General features: G+C 59.0%; 4 protein-coding genes across 5 annotated transcripts; 2 read left to right on the top strand and 2 right to left on the bottom strand.

The window, feature by feature from the left end:
• The first annotated feature begins 18 nt into the window (after nt 1–18).
• On the top strand, nt 19–7623 carry ALAD (aminolevulinate dehydratase). Its single transcript, XM_015645182.3, has 12 exons — nt 19–103; nt 3366–3507; nt 3636–3686; nt 4340–4436; nt 4774–4909; nt 5322–5405; nt 5576–5664; nt 5912–5967; nt 6641–6728; nt 7119–7205; nt 7299–7428; nt 7509–7623. Exons 2-12 carry the CDS (start codon nt 3395–3397, stop codon nt 7580–7582), a joined length of 1005 nt encoding a protein of 334 aa, XP_015500668.1. The 5' UTR covers nt 19–103; nt 3366–3394; the 3' UTR covers nt 7583–7623.
• A 471-nt stretch (nt 7624–8094) lies between these two features.
• Nucleotides 8095–8982, top strand: HDHD3 (haloacid dehalogenase like hydrolase domain containing 3). The gene has a single exon (XM_015645184.2). The coding sequence runs from the start codon at nt 8116–8118 to the stop codon at nt 8830–8832; it is 717 nt and encodes a 238-aa protein (XP_015500670.1). The 5' UTR covers nt 8095–8115; the 3' UTR covers nt 8833–8982.
• Nucleotides 8983–9413: 431 nt separating this feature from the next.
• On the bottom strand, nt 9414–16567 carry BSPRY (B-box and SPRY domain containing). The gene is made up of 6 exons (XM_015645181.3): nt 16486–16567; nt 15880–15978; nt 14738–14968; nt 13313–13338; nt 12107–12231; nt 9414–10638 (listed from the first exon to the last, which is right to left on the bottom strand). Exons 1-6 carry the CDS (start codon nt 16507–16509, stop codon nt 10112–10114), a joined length of 1032 nt encoding a protein of 343 aa, XP_015500667.1. The 5' UTR covers nt 16510–16567; the 3' UTR covers nt 9414–10111.
• A 424-nt stretch (nt 16568–16991) lies between these two features.
• On the bottom strand, nt 16992–24091 carry PRPF4 (pre-mRNA processing factor 4). Of its 2 annotated transcripts, none has more exons than XM_033518386.1 (14): nt 23910–24091; nt 23037–23214; nt 22525–22711; nt 21857–21944; nt 21067–21146; nt 20729–20822; nt 20407–20501; nt 20127–20185; nt 19414–19537; nt 19193–19282; nt 18603–18725; nt 18208–18315; nt 18018–18128; nt 16992–17872 (listed from the first exon to the last, which is right to left on the bottom strand). In XM_033518386.1, exons 1-14 carry the CDS (start codon nt 23958–23960, stop codon nt 17257–17259), a joined length of 2004 nt encoding a protein of 667 aa, XP_033374277.1. In that variant the 5' UTR covers nt 23961–24091; the 3' UTR covers nt 16992–17256. The 2 variants fall into 2 exon arrangements, with proteins under 2 accessions (XP_033374277.1, XP_015500474.1); XM_015644988.3 differs by having other exon boundaries at nt 17592–17872; nt 18010–18128; nt 23910–24088.
• Between the last annotated feature and the right edge of the window lie 51 nt (nt 24092–24142).

Raw genomic sequence — 24142 nt, 5'->3', positions numbered from 1 at the left:
ACTTCCCGCCAGCCCCTCCGCGCGGGGCGGGGCTGAGCCCGTTGTGGGCGTGGTTATGCAAATCGCGGGGCACTGTCGCACGGCCGGGCGGACGCGGCGGTCGGTGAGTGCCGGGACCGGGACCGGGAACGGGAACCGGAGCGGGAACGGGCTGGGATTGGGCACCGCAGCTGGGCCGGGGCGAACGCCCCCCCTCCGGTCCCCCACCTCGGCCCCTTGCCGGGCTGCCAGGGAATGACTCCAGCGACAGGGCCCGGCCGCGCTTGGGTGCAGGCAGGAAGGGAAGCCCCGGGTAACGCAGCGAGGACAACCCAGGTTTTGCTTAGTTTTGCTCGGTTTTTGCTCCATTTTTGCTCGGTAACCGTGGCAACGGCGGGGGACGCACCGAGCAGCGTGTGATGCTCCGAGCTGGCGTCGGTCCCGAGCTCCCGTTTGTCCTGGGGTGTAATTCCAGACCCCTGAGCATCCCCGTTCCCATCCTGGAGCGGGACACCTGCCCTTACATTTGACCTTCATAGGTAGCTCTTAATTAACCCTGTAATAGCTTGGCCTTCCTTAGTTAACCCACAGCTCCCTCAGCTTTCCTACAGCACCCCGCTCCGTCCCCAGCTGGGATTTTGGGAGCCTGCATGTCCCTGGGATTTAGCTGAATAATTGTGCTCATGTCTGAGGCCACGTGTGTGTCCTGAATGCTGGGACGCCTCTTGCTGCCAGGATGAGACGGGAGGGAGCGGACGGAGGCTGTCGGGAGCAGCGGCGGCTCCGGCTACAGCCCGTGCCCGAGAACTGTCCCGCCGGTGCCGGTGCCGGTTCCGAGGGCCGGCGTGTGCCGGGTTCTCCCGTTGGGAAGTCGCTTCCCGTGCCTCGAGAGCAGCGAGGCACCCGGGCAGTGCCCCGGCTTCGGGCTGGGCACAGCTGCGGGCTCGGTCCCGGGGCGGAGGAGCAAAGGTGAAGCCTCTGCTGCCGACCTGTCCCTGAACTGCGCCGGTGTGCCCGGAGCAAACAGCTTTAGAACGACAGGTTCGGCCCTGGGTGTTGAGGAAAGGTGAATTTGCTGTGCCGGGAGCCCTGCGGGATGTCGGGGGAACAGCCCCAGCCCATTGCCCGCTCTTGCAGCCCTCGCTCCGCGGCCCTGCCCTCCTTCCCCCGTGTCCCCGGCTGTGCCGCCCCGGTGCCCTCGTCCCACCGGGTGCCCTGCGGGGACAGCGGCTTGTCCTGGACGTGGGGCTGGGCAGGAGGACCCGGCCCAGCAGCCTGGGACCCACCCGTCCCGCTCTTATCTTGGCACTGCAATCCCAGCCGGCCCCGTCTCCTCCTTGCTCCAGAGCGAGGTTTCTGGAGCTGTGGCCTCTATCTGTCCCGTCCAGTCAGGTGCCACCCGGCCCCCTCCCCTCCCTCTGCTGGGATTAACTGTTTAAAGCATTTTTTGGATTCTCGAGGTGGGTTTTGTTCACTGAGCCCTTTGTTTGCCATTGCCTGGAGCCCTGCCTGGAGCCAGGCACCTGCTGGAGCTGCCAAGGTTCACCCCAGGGCTGTCCCCTTCCCTGGAGTAAGGACTGGGGCGGCAGCGCTCCAAGGGCTAAAAATGACTTGCCAAGGGATGCCATGACCCTGCCAGCGTGCTGTCAGCTGCTCTGCATCCCCCACAAGCACCACCTGATGTTTGTGTTCGGGGTTTTTCATATGTGTAATCCTCTAACCAAGAGGGGCCCTTCCTCATCCCCGAGCAGAAATGATTCCTTGGGACATGAGAGGCTCCATCCCAGCCCTGGCCTGAACACAATTCCCCTTTGTTCCAAGTGTCCTGTACACTGGGGTGCTCTGACAGAGCTTGGCTCCATACTGGAACATCTTAAAGGTTTTGAGCATGTAAAAGAGGTGAAACACCTCATATTAAAGGTTTTCCCGAAGAACTGAGCTGTCTCCTGCCCAGCTCTGTTACTGGCTGGTGTCATGGGTGCCAGTGTAGAACTTTGTCCCCTGGATTCTGGGAGCTGTGCCTCCAGAGAGACTCTGATCCCACTCTGTTCCCTGGAGAGAGTTTGGATGCAGGCTGGGGGTCAGGGAGGTTTAGTGCCTGGGAAATCCCTCCTGAGGTGGGACCAAGGCTGCTCCCCTGAGATGGGTCCCATCCTCCTGCTGCTCCATCTCCCTAGGGAAGCTCTGCCCTGCCCAGGATACTCACAGGAATCCACCTCCACTTTCACAATCCCATCTCAGCTCTGCTCCTGCCCACCTCCCTCAGGCTCCAGCTCCCAGAAATCCACACTCTTCAGCAGGAACTCTGCTTTGTCTCCCAGGGCACCCGAGCTCCTCTGCACAGGGTGTTTGGGGGACGTGTGAGCAGCCAGAAGTCCTTGGAGCTGCTCTGCACAAACAGTCCCTTGTTGGGGTTGTGCAGCTGTTCCTCTGCACTGCAGCCAAACACCTCGTCCCAGGAGAGCTCCCTTCCCACGGCCATCACATCCACCAGCAACACGGTGGTGGGAACTGAGCCCTCCTGGAAATGGAATTCTTAATGGTCTGATCATAGAATTATTACTAGATCTGCTAGAGAATAAAGCATTGCTACAGAAGAGGCTTCAACCATGAGATAGCTAACAACTGATTTATGTGTGAGTTTTGTTATCTCTGAAATCACTTTTGCCCAACTCCACGGTTTTTATCCAGCAGTAAGGGGCCACTGGAGTTGTTTTTGGAGTTAAAAATCACACAGAGCAGCTCTGTATCCTCTCCATACAAAAACTGTGTCACACAATTTCTCAGCACTAAGGAAAAGTAAAATGAATTAAGAATGACCCTCCTGGGGCTCAGGGAAAGGAGCCTGAGTGTTGCCACTGAAGATGAACAGATCACACAGACACAGGTCGAGGTGTGGTGAAAAGAAGAGAAAGTTTATTTTTCCTCTCAGGATTTATAGGTTTCTGACCATGGCCAGGGATTGGATGATCAGGATAACACTTTCCCACTGCACTGGCCATGAGAGATGCCCATCACAAGACGTGTAACAGAAGGAATGTACACATATCTATGTTTACAGTTACTGTCCTGGGAAAGTCCTTAGAAAACCATGTCAGCAAGCTCAAGAGCTGAGTTTTCAGGGCGACACCTGAGGAGGGTGAACATGACTCTGCTGGAGATGGGGGTTTCATACACAGAACTGGGAGGTTTGTGGGGAGGAGTCACTGACAGCCCTGTTAGAGGGAAGGGCTGTGCTGTCACTGCTGATGGGGTCCTGCAGCACCCCTGGGTGCTTGGGCAGGTGGGGTGGAGCTGCTGGGACAGGGTCAGTCCTGCAGTGGCTGCCAGCCCCTCCTCACTTGTGCCAAGAGCAGCAGCTCAGCAGGTTTGTTTTGGTGTTTCAGAGTCTCCTTCCCTGACAGCAGAGCCCACCATGCAGGCAGACTCTGTTCTCCACAGTGGCTACTTCCACCCCGTGCTGCGCTCCTGGCAGTGCACGGCCACCACCTTCGATGCCTCCAACCTCATCTATCCCATTTTTGTCACGTGAGTGAGCCCCAGCTCTCGGGTCCCTGAGCTCTTAAATTGGTTCAGAGCTCCTGTGGACAAGTCTGGGACAGAGGCTTCCTTCCCACACCGAGTGCTCATGTCTCTGTCCCATTCACCTCCCACAGTGACAGCCCTGATGCCGTGGAGCCAATTCCCAGCCTTCCTGGACAAGCCAGGTATGAATCCAGCCCCCAGCTGCTGCTGTGCCCTGTGTCTGGGGAGGGTTCATTTCTGCCCTGAGCATGAGCCAGGGGCAGGCTTCCAGCCCTCTGGTTCCTGCTTTGGAGATGCCCCGGCATCAGGCAAAGTGGGAATGTTCATCCACTGAGGGAGCAGAGGGAATCATGCAGGGAATGCTGGAAAAGTGCTGGGAGGGACAGCAGCAGGCTCTGGCTCTGTCCCAGAGCAATCCCAGGTTGTGTGAGCTGGAAGTGAACAGCGTTTCCAGCAGCAGCCAGGAAACCTCTGCAAGGACTTGGGATCTGGTTCTGCACTGGATCCCACCAGACTGGCAGCTCCCCTTGGCATCTGCTGCCACATTAGCAGGGCTTTGATGCTGGGAAAGTGGATCTGCAGCAGGGACACAAAGATAATGGATCCAAGGGCAGGGTGTGCCCATCCCTCCAGAGCAGCGTCCATGCCGGGCAGATAGAGCTCCTGGAGCCCTGGATAAGGGCTCAGATTGTTCAGGAAACACCTCCCCTGTGCCTGCAGCCACGGCCTGGCGATGCTGGATTGCTCACAGGGCAGCAGCATCCCAGTCCCAGGGCAGCTCTCCCCACGGAGCAGCTCTGGGTGCCTGGCAGCTGCCTCCCTTTGCCCTGCTCAGGTACGGAGTGAACAAGCTGGAGGGGATGCTGCGGCCCCTTGTCGAAGATGGCCTCAAGTGTGTGCTCATCTTTGGGGTTCCCAGCAAGGTCCACAAGGTCAGTGCATGTGTGTGGGGGTGCTGGGATAGGCACAGGGCTGTCAGAGCCATGTGGGGCTGGCTGGGGGTGGTCTCTGATCAAACAGGAGCAGTTCAGGGTCTCTGGCTGTGATACAGCCCACTCAGCACAGCACATGGGGATGGGATATCGCAGGGACACCCAGAAAGTCCCCAGAGCTCTGCAGGTGGCCCCAAAACCTGCCCTAGCTGCCCATCACCCTTTTCCTTCAGTGGGGTCCCAGAGTTCAGGAAATGCTTCCTGGGCAGAGCTGCTGCCACAGAGGGGCCAGTGGGAAGTGTCAGCTGTGCATGCTGAGGTGTTTCTGTCCTCACAGGATGTGAGGGGCTCTGCTGCTGATGCCGAGGGCACTCCTGCCATCCAGGCCATCAGGAAGATCTGCTCCACCTTCCCGGAGCTGCTGATTGCCTGCGATGTCTGCCTGTGCCCCTACACCTCGCACGGGCACTGTGGTGAGCATGGCCCTGGGGCTGGCTGTGCTCTGGCCTTCTCCTGCCTCTGGGATTTGCCATTTTCTGCTGAGGGTCTGACCACCTCCTGCTCCAAGACTCAGCTTCCCTGTACTGGTGTAGTTGAGCCTGGGTGACCTCTCCTGGGTTTTGTCCACAGGGTGGGAGGCACGGGTGGGTCAGACCCTCCCTCAGGCCCCCTGAGTCTGAGCACCCCTCTGTGTCCCCCATCTCTGCCTTTCCTTCCCTGGAGCACCCACATGTCCAGTCCACAGAGAGCTCCTGTTCCTTATCCCCCTCCCTCAACTCATCAAATTCCCCACTGCTGCTCTGAGCACCACAGCTTGTCCCCAGAGCCCGTGGGGACTGAGGCACCAGCTGTCCCTCCCCTGTGTGACCCCGGTTTGTCTCCCAGGCATCCTGCGTGAGGACGGCACCATCCAGAACGAGCTCAGCTGCCAGCGGCTGGCGGAGGTGGCGCTGGCTTATGCCAAAGCAGGTGGGGAGCCCTGGGCAGTGGCAGCCCAGGCTGGCTCTCACAGAGCTGCCCCTCTGGCTCTGGGCAGCCCCAAAAGCAGACTCCAGCTGGGAGTGCTGCCCTGCCCTCCCCGCGCTGGTCCAGGCAGCACCGAAGCCTCCGGTGCTTCCCTGTCCCGTCTGTCCCTGCAGGCTGCCACATCGTGGCCCCCTCGGACATGATGGACGGGCGCATTGCAGCCATCAAACAGGCGCTGATCTCCAACGACCTGGGCAACAAGGTGAGCCAGGGACAGCCACAGGCACGAGCCACGTCCACGGGAGCCTGCGGCAAGCAGCAGAGGGGCAAACACCCCTTGGTGCAGGGCATTGCCCTGCCCAGCACACACAGGAGGGGAATGTCCTTGGCTGGGGCCATGGTGAGGTGCCAGACCTCTGGCAGAGGGAGGATGAAGCTGTGGGAGCGAATCTCTCCTGTCCCAGCACTGGGATGTGGCCCTGAGCTCACAGCCCCTCTCTGCCCTGCAGGTCTCAGTGATGAGCTACAGTGCCAAGTTTGCTTCGTGCTTCTACGGCCCCTTCAGGTGGGTCTGTCCCTCAGCCAGGTGTGCCCAGCTCGGCCAGGCTGGCTGGGAACACATTCCCAGAAAGTTATTTGGGAAAAGAGCTTACCCAGAGCCTGGGCTGCGTGTGGGACCACACTGGTAACTTTGCAGCATCCTACTCCTACTTCTCCGTGCAAAAAGCAGACAAGTGTACCCTACCCAGGAGAGGCTGGCTGGCAGGAAGGTCCCTGAAGGGTGATCTTTCACCCCAAGCCTTCACCTGCTCAGGTGCTGGTGGCAAGGCAGGCAGAGAGGGAGCTGCCTGCAGCTTTCAGGAGTCACAGGAGTCAGTGTTGCCCCACAGGGTGACTTCAGGGATGAGCCTCAGCTTAGTCAGCTGTTAGACCTTGTCCTAAGAAGAGCCTGATACCCTCAGCAGGGTATCCCTGAAGAACCGACCTTGGAAAGGGGCCTGACACAATTTTACCCAGACTGGGCATGGGGAGGGTGGTGGGTGTTGAAACAGCTCCCAGGGCCAGCCTGGGCCTGCAGGACCTCCCAGAGCAATCCCTGTGTGCTGAACTGTGTCAGGAATGGCCCCTTTTTCTGCCTCAGTGACTCAGATGCTTGTCCTGGCCTGTCCTCGTGTTTCTGAAGCTGTGTGAGGTGGGAGGCAGGGGTTCCTCACCCCCTGCCCTCTGCCCCTCTGCAGGGACGCAGCACTGTCCAAACCTGCCTTCGGGGACCGGCGCTGTTACCAGCTGCCCCCGGGGGCACGGGGCCTGGCCATGCGTGCTGTGGTGAGTGTGGGGTGGGACACCCTCAGTGGGGTGTGGGGAACACCCTCGGTGGGGTGTGGGGAACACCCTCAGTGGGGTGTGGGGGACACCCTCAGTGGGGTGTGGGGAACACCCTCAGTGGGGTGTGGGGTGGGACACCCTCAGTGGGGTGTGGGGAACACCCTCAGTGGGGTGTGGGGAACACCCTCAGTGGGGTGTGGGGAACACCCTCAGTGGGGTGTGGGTTATGGCTGTGGGGTGGGACACCCTCACACAGGGCCTGGGTGATCGCACCCCGCAGGGCTTGGGGCGAGCAGGAGGTTGGGGACAAATGGTTGAGGGTTTTGCCCTTCTGGCCCCGAACTCCTGGGGAAACCAAGCTCTGTTGTCGTCCCCGCGCTGCCGTGGCAGGACCGGGACGTGCGGGAAGGTGCAGACATGCTGATGGTAAAGCCGGGGATGCCCTACCTGGACCTCGTGAGGGACGTGAAGGCTCGGGTGAGGACCTGCGTGGCAGGGAGGGCTCTGTGGGTTCCGTGTGCCGGGCAGCGGGGCTGTGCGGGCAGGGGACAGCTCTGACCGCTCCCGCAGCACCCCACACACCCGCTGGCCGTGTACCACGTCTCGGGGGAGTTCGCCATGCTGTGGCACGGGGCGCAGGCCGGCGCCTTCAGCCTGGAGGCGGCGGTGCAGGAGGCGATCACGGCCTTCAGGCGCGCAGGTGAGGCCGCGACCCCCGCGTCCTCCTCCCTATCCCCCGCGTCCCCCCGGGGCTGGCTCCAGCGTCTGGTCTCTCCGCAGGGGCCGACATCATCATCACCTACTTCACACCGCAGCTGCTGCGCTGGCTGCGGGAGGCGCCGGGCCGGCACTGAGCGCGGCCATTGCGGCTGGGGCGGGTTCTCCGGGAGGGGAGGGAATTCCGGGAGGGGAGGGAATTCCGGGATGGGAGGGTTCTCCGGAGGGGCTGCTCTTCCGGGCGGCGGTGCAGGTGGGTCCCGGCAGTGCGCCCAGCCCCAGCACGCAGCCCCCGGAGCTCGGCCCGGTGAGCGCCGCGACCGCTCCGGGAGCCGCGGGGACACGGCGAGTCCGCACCTGCGTTCCAGCGGTGCTCCCGCTCCGTGCCCCGGCCGTGCCCCGTCACCCTCCCCGGACACCCCGGCCGTGCCCCGTCACCCTCCCCGGATCCAGCCCCCGTAGCCCAGCTCGCCCCGTCTGCAGCCCCCACGTGGGGAGTGTCAGTGCCCCGGCCTGGCAGACTTTGCCCCCGGGACTCGGAGCAGGGTTTTCCCTCCGTGCTCCGTGTCCGTGCTGAGCCCCGCCGGCGGGACACAGCGCTGTGCGGTGCCCGCAGCCCGGCGGTGTGACACGGCGGGGCTCGGCGGTGTCCCCGGGCGCTGCTGAGGCCATGCTCCGGCTGCGCCTGCTGACCTGGGATGTGAAGGACACTCTGCTGCGGCTGCGGCAGCCCGTGGGCCAGAGCTACGCGGCCGAGGCGCGGGCCCAGGGGCTGCAGGTGCAGCCCGAGGCTCTGGGGCGCTCCTTCCGTGAGGTGTACGGGGCCCAGAGCCGGCGCTTCCCCAACTACGGCCACGGCCAGGGGCTCAGCTCCCGGCAGTGGTGGCTGGATGTGGTCAAACAGAGCTTCAGGCTCTCGGGCGTGCAGGACGAGGCAGCCCTGACGAAGCTGGCGGAAAAGCTCTACCGCGATTACTGCAGCCCCCACAACTGGGAGCTGCTGCCCGGGGCCGCCGAGACCCTGAGCCGGTGTCGCCAGCTCGGCTTCTGCATGGGAGTCGTCTCCAACTTCGACAGCCGGCTGGAAGCCATCCTCTCGCAGTGCAAGCTGCGGCAGCACTTCCAGTTCGTGCTCACCTCCGAGGCCGCGGGTTTCGCCAAGCCGGACCGGAGGATCTTCGAGCAGGCGCTGCGGCTCGGCGGGGCCCGGCCCGAGCAGGCGGCTCACATCGGGGATGATTACAGCAGGGACTACCGGGCAGCCCGGGCTGCGGGCATGCACAGCTTCCTGCTGAGGGCTGCTGAGCACGGCCAGGGGCCGCGGGTGCCCCCCGAGCACCTCCTGCCCACGCTCGGCCACCTCCTGGCTCGCATCGAGAAGGAGTAGCTGCGGTTCGGAGGGGTCTGGTGCTTCTCCCGAGCTCTGAGCTGGCCTGATGTGGCATTTCTTGCTGCCAGGTGAGCAGGGAAGACAGCAAGTCCAAGCTGCCTATGGAGCAGGAGGAATGTTCATGCAATAAAACATTTCTGATGCCCAGCAGTGGAGCAGATGTGTTTCATTGCTCTAAAAACACCACAGGTCACCTGTAGCGTCTTCCCATAACAGAGCTGGGATGGGGTCACTCCATAGGCTCATTCTGGTGGGAGATGGAGGCAGATACTGAGGTTTATCCCTTCTCAGTCACCCCGGGGATAGGCTCAAGCATCCCCCAGAGTGACTGGTGGCCCTGTCCCAGGGAAGGTTTGCCCACACAGAAGCCCTGCCCAGGCCCTGCAGCCCCAGTGTACCCCAGCTGTGCCACCTCACCAACATGCCCCCTTCCCAACAGTGGCAGGCAGGCAGGAGGTGCCTGCAGGTCTCCAGCTGTGGGCAAAACAGTCTGGAGCTGGGCAATTTCACTTAATGAATTGCCAATTAACAAACTTGACCGATTTGGGTAGTGAGAAATAAAGATGACCCTTGAAAGATGATTTAAAACCCATTTCTCTGGCTCAACTCCAAGCCTACACCTCTCCTTCCTTGCTGCCTGCTGCCATCAGGTCCCCTTGTTTGCACCACGTTACACTCAAACCCCACTCCCTTGGGGCACTCAGTTTTCGTTTCTTTCTGCTGCTCTTTGCTTGTTCCCGTGCTTGGACATGGCCACATCCCCTCGCAGCAGCGTCCCTGTCCCAGCATGGTTCCCCACAGGGAACAGCCCCCTGCACAGTCCCTGCTTCTCCCCACAGCAGCTCCAGCTCTCCTGGCACAACTTGAAGCCCTTTCCTCCTGTCCTTTCACTGTTGCTTGGAGCAGAGCCCGACCTCCCCTGGCTCCACCCTCCTGTCAAGGAGTTGTAGAGCACGGTATGTCTCTTTCCACGGGCCTCCTCTCCTCCCTGCCATGTCTCCATCCATATCTCTCACTATTCCTCCTCTTTTCTCCAGCAGAGCAGAAAGCTGCCTTTGGTGGGGCAGAAATCAAACAATTCACCTAGGAGCAGCTGGCCCAGCCAGCCATTCCCAGACCCCTTACCCCAGCATGGGGTGTAGACCCCGGGACGAGAGGAAAGCTGCAGAAAAGAGGCGAGGAACAGGTGTAGTGTGAAGGCAGGTGTTGTGTGACAGCCCCTGGACACAGGCCACAGCCCCCAGGCACTGCACAGAGCACGCACAGTCACACCTGCTCACAGCACCAGCGAGATGCTCTGGTGTGCCACGGCAAAGACGGGGTAGACGGGCTCCAGGAAGGCCTGGTGGTGGGAGAAAAGGATGGCGCAGGAGTCGGGGTCGTAGAAGAGCAGCTCCCCCCCTGCAAAGTCCAGCAGGACCCCGATCTCTGCCGGGGCCTTGATCAGCTCCACGGGCTGGGGCTGCCCCGCGTGCAGGAACCGGAATTCTTTGTCGTAGCGTGAGAACACCCAGGAGGCAGCGTTGAAGCCCAGGCGGCCTTCGTTGGCAGAGCCCTTCCTGGGCACGGAGCTGTAGCAAACCCCCAGCTTGTAGGCACAGCTCTGCTCCACTCTGACCTTCCAGGCACAGACCCCCGAGTGGAAAGGTGCAGTGGCCAAAGCGTTGGGCCAGTGGTCAAACCGCTCGGGGCAGTCAGAGTCCACCTTTGCTTTCTTGGGGCTGAAGGTCAGGGTTCTCTTGTCTTCTGACAGGCTGAGGTGGGGGCTCAGGGTTTTCTCATCGATGTGAATCTCCTGTGAGCCTGCAAGAGAAGCCACATGGTGAGCAGTGACTCAGTGGCCACCAGCTGAACCACCTGAGGTAGTCATGGCCATGAGGAACACAAGCACAAGCACCTTCTCCTGGGGCTCCTGGGGCTCCATCTGCTCCCCAGGGTGACAGTGCTGGGGGCTCAGGCTGGGTGCCACAACAAGGCAGACTCACCAAAACCCAGACTCAGCAGGCACCTCCACCTTGCACTAAAGGCCCTGCTCATCTTCCTCTGACCCTTGCCTGATTCCCCACAAAACAGAACTCAGCAGGTTTGGTTCACCCCACTTTTGGGAGAGATCCAAACCTGTCCTTTCCCACCCCCATGGTGGGTGAACAGGACCTGGCTGCTCCTCCCCCAGGCAGGGGAGCCAAGAGCCTGGCAAGAGGGCTTTGGTGCAGAAAACCTGCAAAGCCGGAAAAACAGGACTGGAGAAGGCCAGGCAGGGAAATCTCTTTCCTGCTACAGAGCCCCAGCTGTTGATTACCCACCCTGAGGTGCTGGAAGCAAACTGCACAAAGCCAGCCAGGAGCAGCCCAGGCTGCCCAGAGGGCACAGCACCCACTGTGGGTCTGTACCACTTCAAAATCACGGAATCACAGGACTGTCAAGATTGGAAAAGACCTCTAAGATCATGGTCCCCTGCCCTGGCTGCATGCTTCCTTCTCCCTGAGACCCCTCTGTGGGTCTGCAGGCTGTGGAATTCCAGAAGTGTGTCCTTCAGGCTCTAAATTTGTGAGGCAGAGAAGAGGCTGATGCCCAGTGGACTCACCTGCTCCTGAGGAGACCAAGCAACATCACAGCTGGAGGAAAAATGTCTTTCCTTGCTTAACACAGCCAGCAACAACCAGGTAAACCAGTCCCAGAGCCTGTCAGGGGCCTGGCAAATGCCTCCAGTGCAGCCTCAGCTGTATAGCCAGGAGCTGAGCCAGAGCACAAACACCTCTAAAGCCACCAGCTCCTGCACAGCCACAACCTCAGCTTGTGATCAGAACGCTGCTCCATCTACTCACAGCTCCCTGGTCACCATAGGGAACCCACAGATGAAATCAACCCCACAAAGTCCCCAGCAGCCCAGTGCTAAACGTTGTGAACAGATATTTCTGTGACAGAGATTCCCACAGCAGCATCATCTTCACTGCTGACACCCAGAGACCCAGGAAAGAGCAAAAGAAACCACAAAACGTTAAAGCCACAGAGCTGATTAAACACACAATCCTTTCAAACTCCAGTTCTTCCCTGAGCCACAGCCTGCTTGGAGCCCCCAAGTGCATCTCCCACAGCTGCTGCTGCCTCCCTGAATGGGCTCCAAGAAACAAACAGGGAACTGCTGGGAAAGCAGAGGGGCAGGACACAGTGTCAGGAAGTTTGGACACAGCACAAGGGCGTTTCTCTGGGAAAAACTCGAGTGAGAGTGCAGGAATCCCTGGAGCGTGTGAGATCTGAGCAAGACACTGACCTGTGAGGCAGCAGAGCACAGCACAGGCCCACAGGCGATGCAGCAGTGGACTCTGGACACAGGTCTGATTAAAGTTTAACTTCAGGGACTCCTGTGGCTCCAAGATTCCCTCTGCCACCTCCGTCCTAGCAAAGGAAAACAGGAGTTGTTTCAAAACACAACGATTTATTGTGCTGGGGTGTTTAAAAGAGCACGAGGAGGTATGGTGGAGGTTAAAGATGAGCTCTGGCTGCAGAGAGACCACAGCAGGGCTGTGGGGGCCAGCTCTCACCCCGAGTGATACTTTCGTTTGGCTCTGCTTACAGTTCCTGGTGAAAGGGCTGCAGTGTTGTAAAACACATCCCAGCAGCCTGAGTCAACAGCTCCTCACTCATCAGACACAGGGTAAATAAATGTGTCTGAGAGCAGCTGTCAGGGTACCAGGGGAGCACAATGAACAAACACAGAATCAGATTCCCCTCCTTTGCCAGAGCTCCACGGTCTGGGCACAGAGCAAGCCAGGACACCAGATTTCACCCAGCACAGAGCCAGGGGTTTGCTGGCTCCTGTGGCCAGCAGGACATGCAGAACTCCTGGTTGTGAGGACAGGCTGTGGCACAGGCTGCTGGGGATGTGCTGTGGCACATTCTGTACTCTCCACAGGCACAAATACCCCCACAGGCCCTGTGGGCAGCACAGTGCAGCCAGGGCCAGCACCCTCACAGCAGCCATAGAAATAAATTACTGAAATAAAATAAAATAGATTAAATAAAAACACAGCCACCAAGGTGCTTCCTCAGGAAGGGCAGCCCAGTGTCACTGTTAGGGCTGTTGGGGACACTGAGACCTGAACATGGCTCTCCCTGCCCGTGCAGAGCTGGGGAGATGCTGTGCCAGCCACTGCCTACATGGACCACAGACCATCCCACCTCCTGCCAACAGCCTGGCACAGGCCTGCTCCATCCCCCAGCAAACCCTGGGGTCTCCTAAGGAGCTGCAGTTCTCCCACAGGCATGGACTGCTGATCTGGGAAAGCACATGGAGCACCTCCAGGTGAGCACAGCACATGGAGCAGAGACAAGAGCCCACGCCAGCATCTCTGTGCTCTGTCCTTGTCCACAACAAAAGCAGCACAAGGGACAAAAGAGGTGTCATGGGGTGCCTGAGTCACAGCACACAGCACAGTGTGGGGATGCAGGTGTGGAGCAGGAGCAGCCAGGTACTGACCTCTCGAAGATCTCTTGTTCTGCACGCTGGGGACAAGGAGAGAAAGAGTCATCACAGCTTAAATCCCCACAGAAGAAACCCCAAACACAGCAAACCCAGCACCCAGGGAGCAGTGCTCCCCTTCCTGACCCAGAGAAGCCACCCCTCACCCCAACACCAGCCCTGGGGAGAAGGGGGAGCACCCAACATACATTTTCTTCAGCTGCAGCCCTTCCCACTTCCCGACTCAATAAATGAGTGGGAATGGCTGAAGGCAATACATGGCATGTGTGGCTGGGACACTGCATTCCCCTCTGTCCCCACCCCACCAGGACAGGCTGCAGGAACAGCCTGTGCTCCCAGCAAACAACCCCAGGGCTTTCAGCAAAGGAGGGAGGGTGCAGAGCGACTAAGCCAAGAGTCAGGTGACCTCATGGCCAGTTCCAGTTGTTTCTGTACCTGCTGGGCTTGAGGCACTCTCAAGGTACAGCAAAGTGATAAGAAAATACCTGATCCCTGCTCAAATCCAAGCAGTGCACTTTGCATGCCTTCAGCTTTCCTGTGGCATGGCATGTGTTGATTCCAGATAGGCACAAGTACCGACAACCCAAGGGGGAGAACACGTGAACCCCTAATTCCCTTCCAAAAGGAGAAACTGAGGGTGTGGCTGTTCTCTGTGACAGCAGCTGATGGATCCTGCTCTCCAACCTCTCCTCTTTATGGGGCACACCGAGGTGCTGGGGCAGGACAGGAACTGCCTTTCCCACCAAAGGAACATCTGCCCTCTTTCTGTGGGATTGGGTCTGTTGTCCAAGATCAACTGCTGCTCCCCTCCTCACAAATTTACACGTGGGAAGCAGATGCTGAGCATGGTGGTGGCAAGGCAGAGGTCCTGCTCACATCTAAAATGAGAGGAATCACTTGGGTGAACCCAGATGATTCAATAACCAGAGAAGGAACTGAGCAAGGGGAAGCACAGGCTGCTTTGCACAGCAAATATCCCTAACAGGGCTAAGCCAGGCAACACAGGGGACTTTCCAGAAGAGCTACAGGTGTTTCCAAGGATCAGTTTTGATTAAAACTAGGTATTAGAAAATGGGTGGCACAACTAACTGTTGTAAGAGCAGCTCACAACCCAGAGCTGTCCTGGCTGTCCAGCATAAGGGCACCTACAAGCCCAGAGCTTGGAGACCTGAACCTGGGTGGTTCTGGAGCTCATTGCAAGCAAAAACAGGATCAGGCAGAGCAGCTGCTCTAGGAACCACCAGGAAACCACAGGGGCTTATCAGGATCAGGTCAAGGAGGTTCCCTGAGCCAGACCTGCAAATGGATGTCCTGTCCACCTCTGCCTCCCTGCTGGCAGCACAGCAGCTGCTGAACACTGCATTTAAGCCCCATAACAAAAAGTGCAGCTCAGCTCTGGGCTGCCTGACTCACAGTACTCACCAGCAGGCCCTGGTCATCCAGGTTGGTGATCATGTCCACCAGGTAGGTGCGGAGAGCACCCAGCTTGTGCAGAGCCTCTGTCCAGTGCAGCTGCTGGGTGAGGATGCTCTGGTGTGCCCGCTCCTCCTCGGCATGGACCCTCTCCAGCAGCTGCTGCTCCTCGTTCTCACAGGCCTTCCCCACGAGGAGCAGCCTCTGGATCACTAGCTCCCGCGCCGCGCTGGCCGCGCTCTGCCACGGCAAGGACATGGCAGGAACATCAGGGCCCTGCTCCAGCCCCAAGAGGAGCCCCAGCTGCTTCTGCCGGCTCTCCTGCAGCTCAGCCATTAGTGCTACCCTGTTAACTGAGCCCAGGCCATGGCACCTGGCACCATGGCAGTCCCAAACCTCCCCACCGCCTCCTCAGCAAGGGCCCCTGCCTCAGTGACAACCTGCAAGGGACCAGAGTCCTGTCCCTCAGCAAATCTCCAGATTCACTATTGGTGAGAAACAGGAGAACAGGCTGAGACAGCTGGGGGTGTTCAGTCTGAACAAAAGATACCAGGGAGAATTCAGAGCCTGAAGGGGCTCCAGGACAGCAGGAGGGGGACTTGGGAAAAGAGCCTGGAGAGACAGGTCAGGAGGGAATGATTTCCTGCTGCCAGAGGGCAGGGATGGATGGGGTATTGGGAAGAAATTTTCCCTGCAAGGGTGGTGAGGCCTTGCACAGGGTGTCCAGAGAAGCTGTGTCTGCCCCTGGATCCCTGAAAGTGTCTGAGGCCAGGCTGGATGGAACTTAGAGCAACCTGAGACAGTGGAAGGTGTCCCTGCCCATGGTAGAGGATTGGAACTGGGTGGCCTTTAAAGTTTCTTCCAACCCAAACCAGTCTGGGATTCTGTGATTCTGTCTGACAGAATCATACCTGTCCTTTGTCCTCATTCTCAGAGACAGCAAGGAACAAATAAACCCAGGAATTCTAAGGCACTGATCCTAGTAAGATGCTTGACTGTTGTACGCTCACACCATTGTCTGTGCACATTTTTTAGGCAAATGAAGCAGAAATTTTAGGCACACCCTGGCAGTCCATTTCCCCATCCCGAGCTGAGCATCCCTGCCGGGAATGGCGAGCAGGGAGCAGGCAGGGCCAGCCCCAGGGACTCACCAGGACTCCCTGGTCTTTGGCAGGCAGCACCTCATCCACGTGCCGGGCGATGGCCGCGCTCTGCAGCTGGAGCCGCTCGCAGCGCTCCACCAGCTTGTTCTGGGACACGGAGCAGCAGGTGATGGATGGGACCCTGAACCCCCTGCACCACCCCACAGCCACACTCATCCCTTCCCGGCCCCCTGCACCACCCCACAGCCACACTCATCCCTTCCCGGCCCCCTGCACCACCCTACAGAGAGCCCTTCCCCAGCGGGGATCCCTGAACAGCCCCGCACCTGCCAGGAGCCCCCCGCAGAGCCCCCGTCCCCATCCCTGGCTGGGCCCACACCCGCCAGGGGTTCCTTTAGAGAACCCAGCTCCCTGTGGGAACCCCCCTGTGGCCCCACACCCCCACCGGGACCCCCACACACCCCCAGGGATCCCCACACTGTCCCACACCCCCAGGGACGCTCATACACAGCCAGCAGCCCTTCCACCCCCGAGCCAGCCCGGTCCCGCCGGAGCCCCCCAGCCCCGGGCTCCCCTCAGCCCCAGCGCCGGGCTCCCCTCAGCCCCGGGCTCCCCCCAGCCCCGGCCGGGCTCCCCTCAGCTCCCGCCGCTCACCCTCAGCCGCTCGGCCCGGGCCATGCTGTGCCCGCACCTGCCGCGGGGGCGGCGGCCCCGCCCGGCCGCGCTCGGCGCTCCGGGCTCGGCTCCGCCCCGGGCCGGCCCCGCCGGGAGCCGGGAACCGGCAGCGGCACGGGCGGGACGGGCCCGGGGCCGCTGAGGGCGCGGTGGGGCCGGGCCGGGCCGCGGGGCTGCCCCAGCGCAGGGACGCGGCTCTTCACAAACCTTTCTTCACAAACCTTTCTTCACAAACCTTTCACCACATGGCACCGAGGGGCTCCCTCGGGATGCTCCCCTGGAGCCCCATCACAGGGACACGGGATGCTCCCATTTAACCCCACAGGGACAGCCCCAGAGAGCTGAGGTCACACCCAGCTCTAAGTCCCCCATTCTCCCCAAAGCCAAACGCCCTGTTGAAGGGGAATTGAGGGCATTTTGGAGTTAAACCTGGCGGTGAGGGTGAGCCCCTCCCTGGGCTGAACACAAAGGTGTTTGTTTGCCTGCCAAGCCCTGCCATAGCAGCAGGTTCTCAGTAACCCTTGTGCTGCAGGCAGAGACCTCTTGGGAGCTCTTCAGGCTCACAGCATTAGACAGGCGCCAGGGCTGTTCTCCAAGGGAACTTGAGCATCTCATCCACCTTAGGCAAGCAGAGCCTGGAGGTGGGAGATTGGTGTGGCCCTGCCTCATCTCAGCAAACCCAGCATCCCTCAATGAGCTGGGATCATTCCCTTGTCCCTTCCCTTGCAGCCTGCCTGGCCACGCTGTGCCTCAAGGGCTCGGGCCCCCTGGCCTTGCTGTCTGCAGCAGCCAGACCCTGCCCTGTGCCAGCTCCAACTCCAGCAGCCACGGCTCTGTGTGAGCTGCAGCACAGAGCTGGCCCTGGAGGAGAGGGCAGCGTTCTGAGCACTGGAAGCCCCTGTCACAGACTGGCCCAGGAGGGGATGTGAGCCCCAGCACGGGGCTCTGAGACTGTGGGACGTGACAAGGGCTGGGGGAGCTGCTGGTTGGTTTGTGAGTGACAGGGAGGCACCAGAAAGGCTCGGGCCAACACTGGTGCTTCAAACACAAAGCACAGCAGCCATGACTGCAGCTGCTGTAACATATTGGATTCCTATTTTTTTCTTTAATATAAAAAAGTAACCAGAAGTCATCAACATCCCCATCCCAGTCCATAACCGGCCCCCTCTGAGCTACTCGGCTGTCCAGAGCTTGAAGGTTCTGTCGTAGGAGCAGGTGGCAATGAGCTGTCCATCCAGGGAGATGTCCAGGCCCATCACCTTCCCCTCGTGCCCCGCCAGGGTCTTCAGCGGGGACCAGCCAGGGTGGGTCCAGATCTTGGCCGTGTTGTCGTAGGCGCCCGTGAGCAGGAAATTCCCGTGGTTGGCTGCACAGGAGGGGAAAAGGGGACAAGTGAGGCTTGCAAATGGAAACATGACATCTCTGCTTACCAGCACAGGCCTTGCTGAGCTGCAGGCGTGGATTGGAGCTGCTGGGGGGGAACAGGGAGCAGCAGGGACTCACGTTCGAACCTGACGCCGGTGACCAGGTTCTGGTGGGCAGGGATGGTGTAGATGCACTTCCTCTGCCGCAGGTCCCACACCTTGCAGGTGTTGTCCCCACTGCCTGTGGCCACGTGGTACCTGCCAAGGAGGCAGAGCAGTGTTTAGGGAGTGGGGTTTACACCCAGAGCTCCCACATCAGTGCCAGCTCCCTCCTTACCCGTTTGGGGAGAAGTTGATCCCGTAGATCTCCTTCAGGTGCCCTTCCAGGAACATGATACAGCGGCCCGTGCGCAGGTCCCACACCCGGCCAAAGGCATCCAGGCCTCTGCAATCACAGATTGCACAATGACCCTAAAGCTCATCCTGGCCATGGGCAGGGACACCTTTCACTATCCTCAGGTTGCTCCAAGCCCTGCCCAGCCTGGCCTTGGAATTTTCCAGGGATTCAGAGGCAGCCACAGCTTCTCTGGGCACCCTGTGGCAGGGTCTCACGTCCCTTCCAGGGAACAATTCCTCCCCAATATCCCATCTGTCCCTGCCCTCTGGCAGTGGGAAGCCAATCCCCCAGCAGAAATCTCATTTCCCAGCCATGCAGAGCCAAGGGCAGCTCACCCTGTGCCAGCCAGGGAGCCGTCGGTGTGGAAGGCGATGTCGTAGACCCCCTTGCTGTGCCCCTCCTGGTGCAGGATCTCCTCCTGGGCCTCCAGGTCCCACAGGCGCCACGAGTGATCGTAGCTGCAAGAACAAGGCACTGGTTAAACCACAGAGTCGTTCAGGTTGGAAAAGCCCCCCAGGACCATCAAGTCCAAGTGTGAACCCAGCACCACCACATCCACCACTAATCCATGTCCCCAGGCACCACATCCCATGTTTTTTGAACACTTCCAGGATGGTGACTCCACCCTGGGTAACCTGTTCCAGTGCCTGACCACCCTTTCTGTGAAGACATTTTTTCCCCAATATCCAACCTAAACCTTCCCTGGTGTAACTTGAGGCTGTTTCCCCTGGTCTCCGTGTAATTCCAGAGAGAACAACAGGTTATTTCACCAACTCTGCCAGCATTTTATTCCCACCTAAGACCAACAGTGTCTCACACAGGGAATCCCAATGACCTGCAGTCACTGACACTGCAACAGCCCAGCCATGGTCAGCAGCTGGGCAGCCTGTGGTCATTCTGAAAGCCAGTGCCCAGGTGTCCGTACCAGGTGGTGCCCAGGAACCTCCCGGACGGGTGCCACATCACACGGGCCACTCTCATGCTGTGTCCCTCGATGTCTGCCACCGGCTCATCGCTGAAACACAGAACAAACCACTGACCACTGGCCACAAGGGTCTGGCAGGAGGATGGTAAATGGCTGGAGGAACACAGAATAAACCCTAACACAGCAATGCTGCAGCTGTGCACATCTGGAACAGGTCTGACCTTTCCAGGTTCCAGAGTTTGACGGAGCCATCGGCTGCACACGAGGCGAGGCTGACATCCTTCTTGTCCAGGGACACCGTGGCCTTGGGGTGGAACACGATTGCCCCCACATTGGTGCTGTGTCCTGACGGGCAAGGAAAACCAAAATTCAGATTCTGCCACGGGACCTCAGACAGTTCCTCAGAAAAGCAGCATTTCCTTGGTACTGGTGAGGGGGGTGCCAGTGGACACTGTCACTGTGTCCTCAGTGCTGGGTGACATTGCCCTGTCACCCCCAGCCAAACTGCACTTCAGGAGCATCCAAGATCAAGGCGTGGAACCCTCAAAGCGCAGACAAAATTCAACATCATCAATCAAAGGATTTGTCCTCACATCTGCATTTAGTCCAAGTAGTTACCTCTGCTCAAAGAACTTCACTGTTATCAACAAAACTGCTGCTGTTTGTAACTCAAGTAACTCAAACCAGGTTTGGAAACCAAACAAAACTGTTCAGAAATAGAAACAGCAAACTTGGAGCTGAGGTTTGAGCTAAAGGCCAGGCCTCCCTTCTCATTATATGACACATTCTCATGCTCCCAAGCCAAGGGGTGCTTTCAGTAAGACAAAAATCTGCCAAAAACACAACATTTTAAATCACAAAGGAATTCAGATGTGGGAGCTCAGCACAGAGAGGAACAAAAGAACCAAAAGCCCCAGTGAGAGCCGCTCACTACCTCGCAAGGTGTGAACCAGGTTGCAGTCGGGCACAGACCAGAGCTTGCACAGCCCACTCCTGTGGAAGAAAAGAAACTGATGTCAGTGGAGAAGGAACATCGAGGAACAGATCAATGTTCCTTGTTCAACCAGCTCAGATCAGTGAATCTCTGCTCAGCTCTAAAATGAAGTGATGTGAGCTCAGAGTGGGAAGAAGCAGCCTCTCCCAATTCCCAAGCCTCCAAAAACATTCCTGTGCTCTCCCAGCCCCCAAAGCAGGTGCTGCCAAGGCAGTCTCACCAGCAGGCTGTGGCCAGGAGTTTGGAGTTGGGGCTGAAGTGGCAGTACGACAGCGGGCGATCGTCCCCGATCTGACTGCAGAAGTTATTCAAGGACTGTAAAAAACACAAAGAAAACCATCAATAAATGACAAAACTGCAACCAGCCCAGAGCTATCCCCAGCCAAAGCTTGAGGTGAGGGAGGAAAATGTGCACAGGAGGAGGCAGAAGCCCTGGGAAAGTCACATTCAAAGGGAGGAGCTGCTTCAGAGGCAGCTGAATTCCTGCTGAGGTGGATCAGCCAAACCTAGTGAACACAGCAGTGAGCAGCTGCCAAACCTACCCGCAGGGATTTGTGCAGCTCCTGCCTCTGGGATGTCCTGGTGGCCTCAGGAATCTCCTTGAGCAGCCGGGCCTCCTCCAGCCGCTTCGCTGCCCTGGGGAGAGCAAAGGTGGGATGACAACCCCCAGCATTGCCCCTGCCCTGCTGCTGGAAACGCCTTCTCCCTGCTCTTCCCCCAAACTGGGCTAAGGCAGGATCAGTCCCTGACAGCTCAAACTCTGGGCTCATGGGACCTGTCTCCCCACTCCCTGGATTTCTTGTGCTACCCACAGTGGGATCTGCACTTGGATTTGACAAATGGCTGCACCTCCCTCCTTCTCTGTGCTGTTTTCTCTCACCTGGGGAGTGAGTAGTTGGCCAGCCACAGCCTGGCTGTTTTCAGACTGCGTGGGCCCTCGTGGTACCAGGTTTGCTGATACTGTAAAAACAGGAATAAAACTGATGGAAAAGCTCTGGTGCTGCTGCCCCTGCGTTCATTCCCCTCAGCTCCTCCCAGCACCTGCCCCCAAACCCTGCTATGCTCTTGCTTATTTTTAAGGGCCTTCTGCACAACTGTAAGCCCCAGGAAAAGGGATTTGGAGAGATAAATCAAACTCTCTGTCCTACATATCCAATCCTGACAGGCTGCCACTTCACCCAACATTCCAGCTGAACCCTGACTCATCTGCATTTACTGACATGTGACCCCCTCCTTGTTTACACATCACCCAGTAACGAGAAAGCCCACAGCTGCAGAAATTATTTTTTACACTACAGCTCAAAAATAATAAGGTAAAATAGACTCAGAAGAGAGACAGAAACAGAAGGAGTTCTGAAGCAGAAACAAATGCAGCAGCAGGAGTTTTTTTCTTCCCAAGTAAGGGACTTGCTACAGTAGGTAAGAGCCCACATGCCTGCTCTCCTGATTTGCACACTGAGTGCAGCACAGAGCTTGGTCTGTGAGTAAAAACCACTCTTGGTGCTCCTCACTGAGACCAGACATTGCCACAGGTTTGCAGAAATGGGCAACACATCCCTGAAGGGATGACATGAGAATCCACAGGCTGGCCAAAGCCAGGAGTCGTGGATGTATCAGACCTGGATATACCATCCCTCCCTCAGCACTGAGAGGACAGGAGACACCTTTACCTCTTCTTTAGACTTTTTTGACCTGTCATCATCTTTCCTGGTCTTTTTTAACGCATCTGTGCCGACCACTGAGAGGATGTTCCTTAACCTGATAAAGAAATCATGAAGCCAGATTTAGTCAGTGAATTAGTCAGCTCACCTTACAAATACCAGTGTGACATTCCCTCTGCCTTGAGGTTCTTAGAACAGAAACTGAGACTGGGTTGGGTTGGGAGAGACCTTAAAACCCATCCCATCCCACCCCTGCCATGGCAGGGACACCTCCCACTGTCCCAGGCTGCTCCCAGCCCTGTCCAGCCTGGCCTTGGGCACTGCCAGGGATCCAGGGGCAGCCCCAGCTGCTCTGGGCACCCTGTGCCAGGGCCTGCCCACCCTCCCAGGGAACAATTCACTCCCAATATCCCATCTGACAGTGGGAAGCCATTCCCGGTATCCCGTGTCTCCATCCCTTGTCCCAAGGCCCTCTCCAGCTCCCCTGAAGCCCCTTTCACCCCTGGCAGGGGCTCTAACTTCTCTCAGGAGCTCCTCTTCCCCAGACTGAGCACCCCCAGCTCTCCCAGCTCCCTGGTGGCACAGCACTGCTGCCTGGCAGGGCTCGCTGCACCCCAGCTCCCAGCAAAAGCTGAGGGATTGGCTGAGTGACCGTTCCCTGTTTGCAGACACAGCACCTCTCCCTGCGCTCCGCAGGCCCCTCTCCGAAGAGCGTGATGGGCTCGCCCAGGGCCCTCAGGCAGGCCTTGACCTCGGAGTCATCTGTGGACACGTTGATCTGCCGGGCGCGTTTGCGGCGCTCAAACTCTGCCAGCACCTCGGCCTGGCGCTCACTCATGTGGTCCTCGAGGTCAAACACCTCCCCTGGGCACAGACACACCCTGAGCACACAGAGCCACCACGGGGAGGGACCTCTGCACATCACCCACTGCATCCCCCTGCCAAGCTCTGTCACCACAGCAGGTGACACAGCAATGTCCAGCTGGGTTTGGGATGTCTCCAGAGAGAGACACTCCACACCCTCCCTGTTCCAGAACCTCCCTGCCCCGGATCCCTCCCAAATGGGAAGATCCAAGCAAGGAGCCACCCATCCCTGACTGGCTCGAGGTGATGCTCAGAGAGCAAGCAGAGACATTTGGAAGTGACACATCTGTGGGGAGGGATAACAAAGGGTGGTTGCACTCCTCACCACTGCTGATGTTGATGTTCCCAGCCTCCATGGCAGCCTTCATGCCCTCCTTGCCCAGCAGCCCCGACTCGCCCTTGGCCAGGCGCTCCCGCTCTTTCTCCTCCAGGCTCCCGTAGAAGATGGGCGCTCGCTTGGCCGGGGGTGCCTCGCCCTCCTCGGCAGGCTTGGCCTTGGGGGGCTGCAGGAGAGGCAGAGTGTGGAGTGTGTTTGGGGGCAGAGCAGCCAACAAACAGCCTGGCTATGCCACAGAGCCCAGCTGTGCCAGGAAAACACGGGCACTGTGCAAGGACCGTCTCAGAATCCCAGACTGGCCTGGGCTGGAAGAGGCATTAAAGCCCATGCAATTCCATCCCCAGCCATGGCAGGGACACCTTCTGCTATCCCAGGCTGCTCCAAATCCCCTCCAACCTGGCCTGGGACACTTCCATGGATGGAGCAGCCACTGGATACTGAGGTTTTTGCCTGAAGGCCAAGGTGCCAAAGTAAAATACCACATTAAATTGCTTAAATCAGGCAGTGTTGTGTCCTTCTTATTTCTTATCTGTAGAGTTTTTTGAAAAAGCTTTAGAACACGAAGCTTTTCCTCCTGTTGAGTGCCAGCACAGCTGGAGCAATGCCATCCTCCAGCTCCCAGCTCCCTCCCTGGAAGGCTGGGGAAAGTGAACCCATCCGAAGGGGAGCCTCACACGAACTTGCCGGGAGAACAACCAGGATTGTGTAAAAACACAGGAAAACACTTGAGCCTTCGGGCTCCTTTAAATCGCTCTGGTGTCACCGGAGCATCGTAAACCCCACACAGCGACAGCGCTGCGACCCCCGCGGCCTCTCCCGCTCCTGCGGGCCCGGAGCCGCCCCCATCTCCCAGACACTCACCTCGGGGGGCCGGGCCCCGGTCCGCACCGCCGGTGCCCGCGCGGTGGCCATGGCGGGAGCGGCACCGGGAACAGGACCAGGGACCGAGAACAAGCCTGGGAATAGGAACCGGAGAACGCGAACAGGGCGAGACTCGCCGCACTCGGGCTCCGGCGCCTCACAACCACTTCCGGGTCACACAGGGCACGCCGGGAGATGCGGTTCCGCTGTAGGGCGGGACGCGCGGGGCACGC

The sequence above is a fragment of the Parus major genome, chromosome 17 (genome assembly GCF_001522545.3).
Source record: "Parus major isolate Abel chromosome 17, Parus_major1.1, whole genome shotgun sequence".
NCBI classification, from domain to species: Eukaryota; Metazoa; Chordata; class Aves; order Passeriformes; family Paridae; genus Parus; species Parus major.
This window is presented reverse-complemented; position numbering and strand designations above follow the sequence as displayed.

Bases quoted from the DNA above. Each gene is read 5' to 3' on its own strand.
- ALAD (XM_015645182.3), top strand. From the start codon at position 3,395: ATGCAGGCAGACTCTGTTCTCCACAGTGGCTACTTCCACCCCGTGCTG. The intron at 4,910-5,321 runs GTGAGCATGGCC...TTTGTCTCCCAG, and splicing joins CACCTCGCACGGGCACTGTG to GCATCCTGCGTGAGGACGGC. The intron at 6,729-7,118 runs GTGAGTGTGGGG...CTGCCGTGGCAG, and splicing joins GCCTGGCCATGCGTGCTGTG to GACCGGGACGTGCGGGAAGG.
- HDHD3 (XM_015645184.2), top strand. From the start codon at position 8,116: ATGCTCCGGCTGCGCCTGCTGACCTGGGATGTGAAGGACACTCTGCTG.
- BSPRY (XM_015645181.3), bottom strand. From the start codon at position 16,509: ATGGCCCGGGCCGAGCGGCTGAGG. The intron at 14,969-15,879 runs GTGAGTCCCTGG...TTGCCGTGGCAG, and splicing joins CCAAAGACCAGGGAGTCCTG to AGCGCGGCCAGCGCGGCGCG. The intron at 12,232-13,312 runs GTCAGTACCTGG...TTCCTTTGCTAG, and splicing joins GAACAAGAGATCTTCGAGAG to GACGGAGGTGGCAGAGGGAA.
- PRPF4 (XM_033518386.1), bottom strand. From the start codon at position 23,960: ATGGCCACCGCGCGGGCACCGGCGGTGCGGACCGGGGCCCGGCCCCCC. The intron at 20,823-21,066 runs GTGAGAGAAAAC...TGCTCTCCCCAG, and splicing joins GCCAACTACTCACTCCCCAG to GGCAGCGAAGCGGCTGGAGG. The intron at 18,316-18,602 runs GTGAGCTGCCCT...CTGTGATTGCAG, and splicing joins GGCTCCCTGGCTGGCACAGG to AGGCCTGGATGCCTTTGGCC.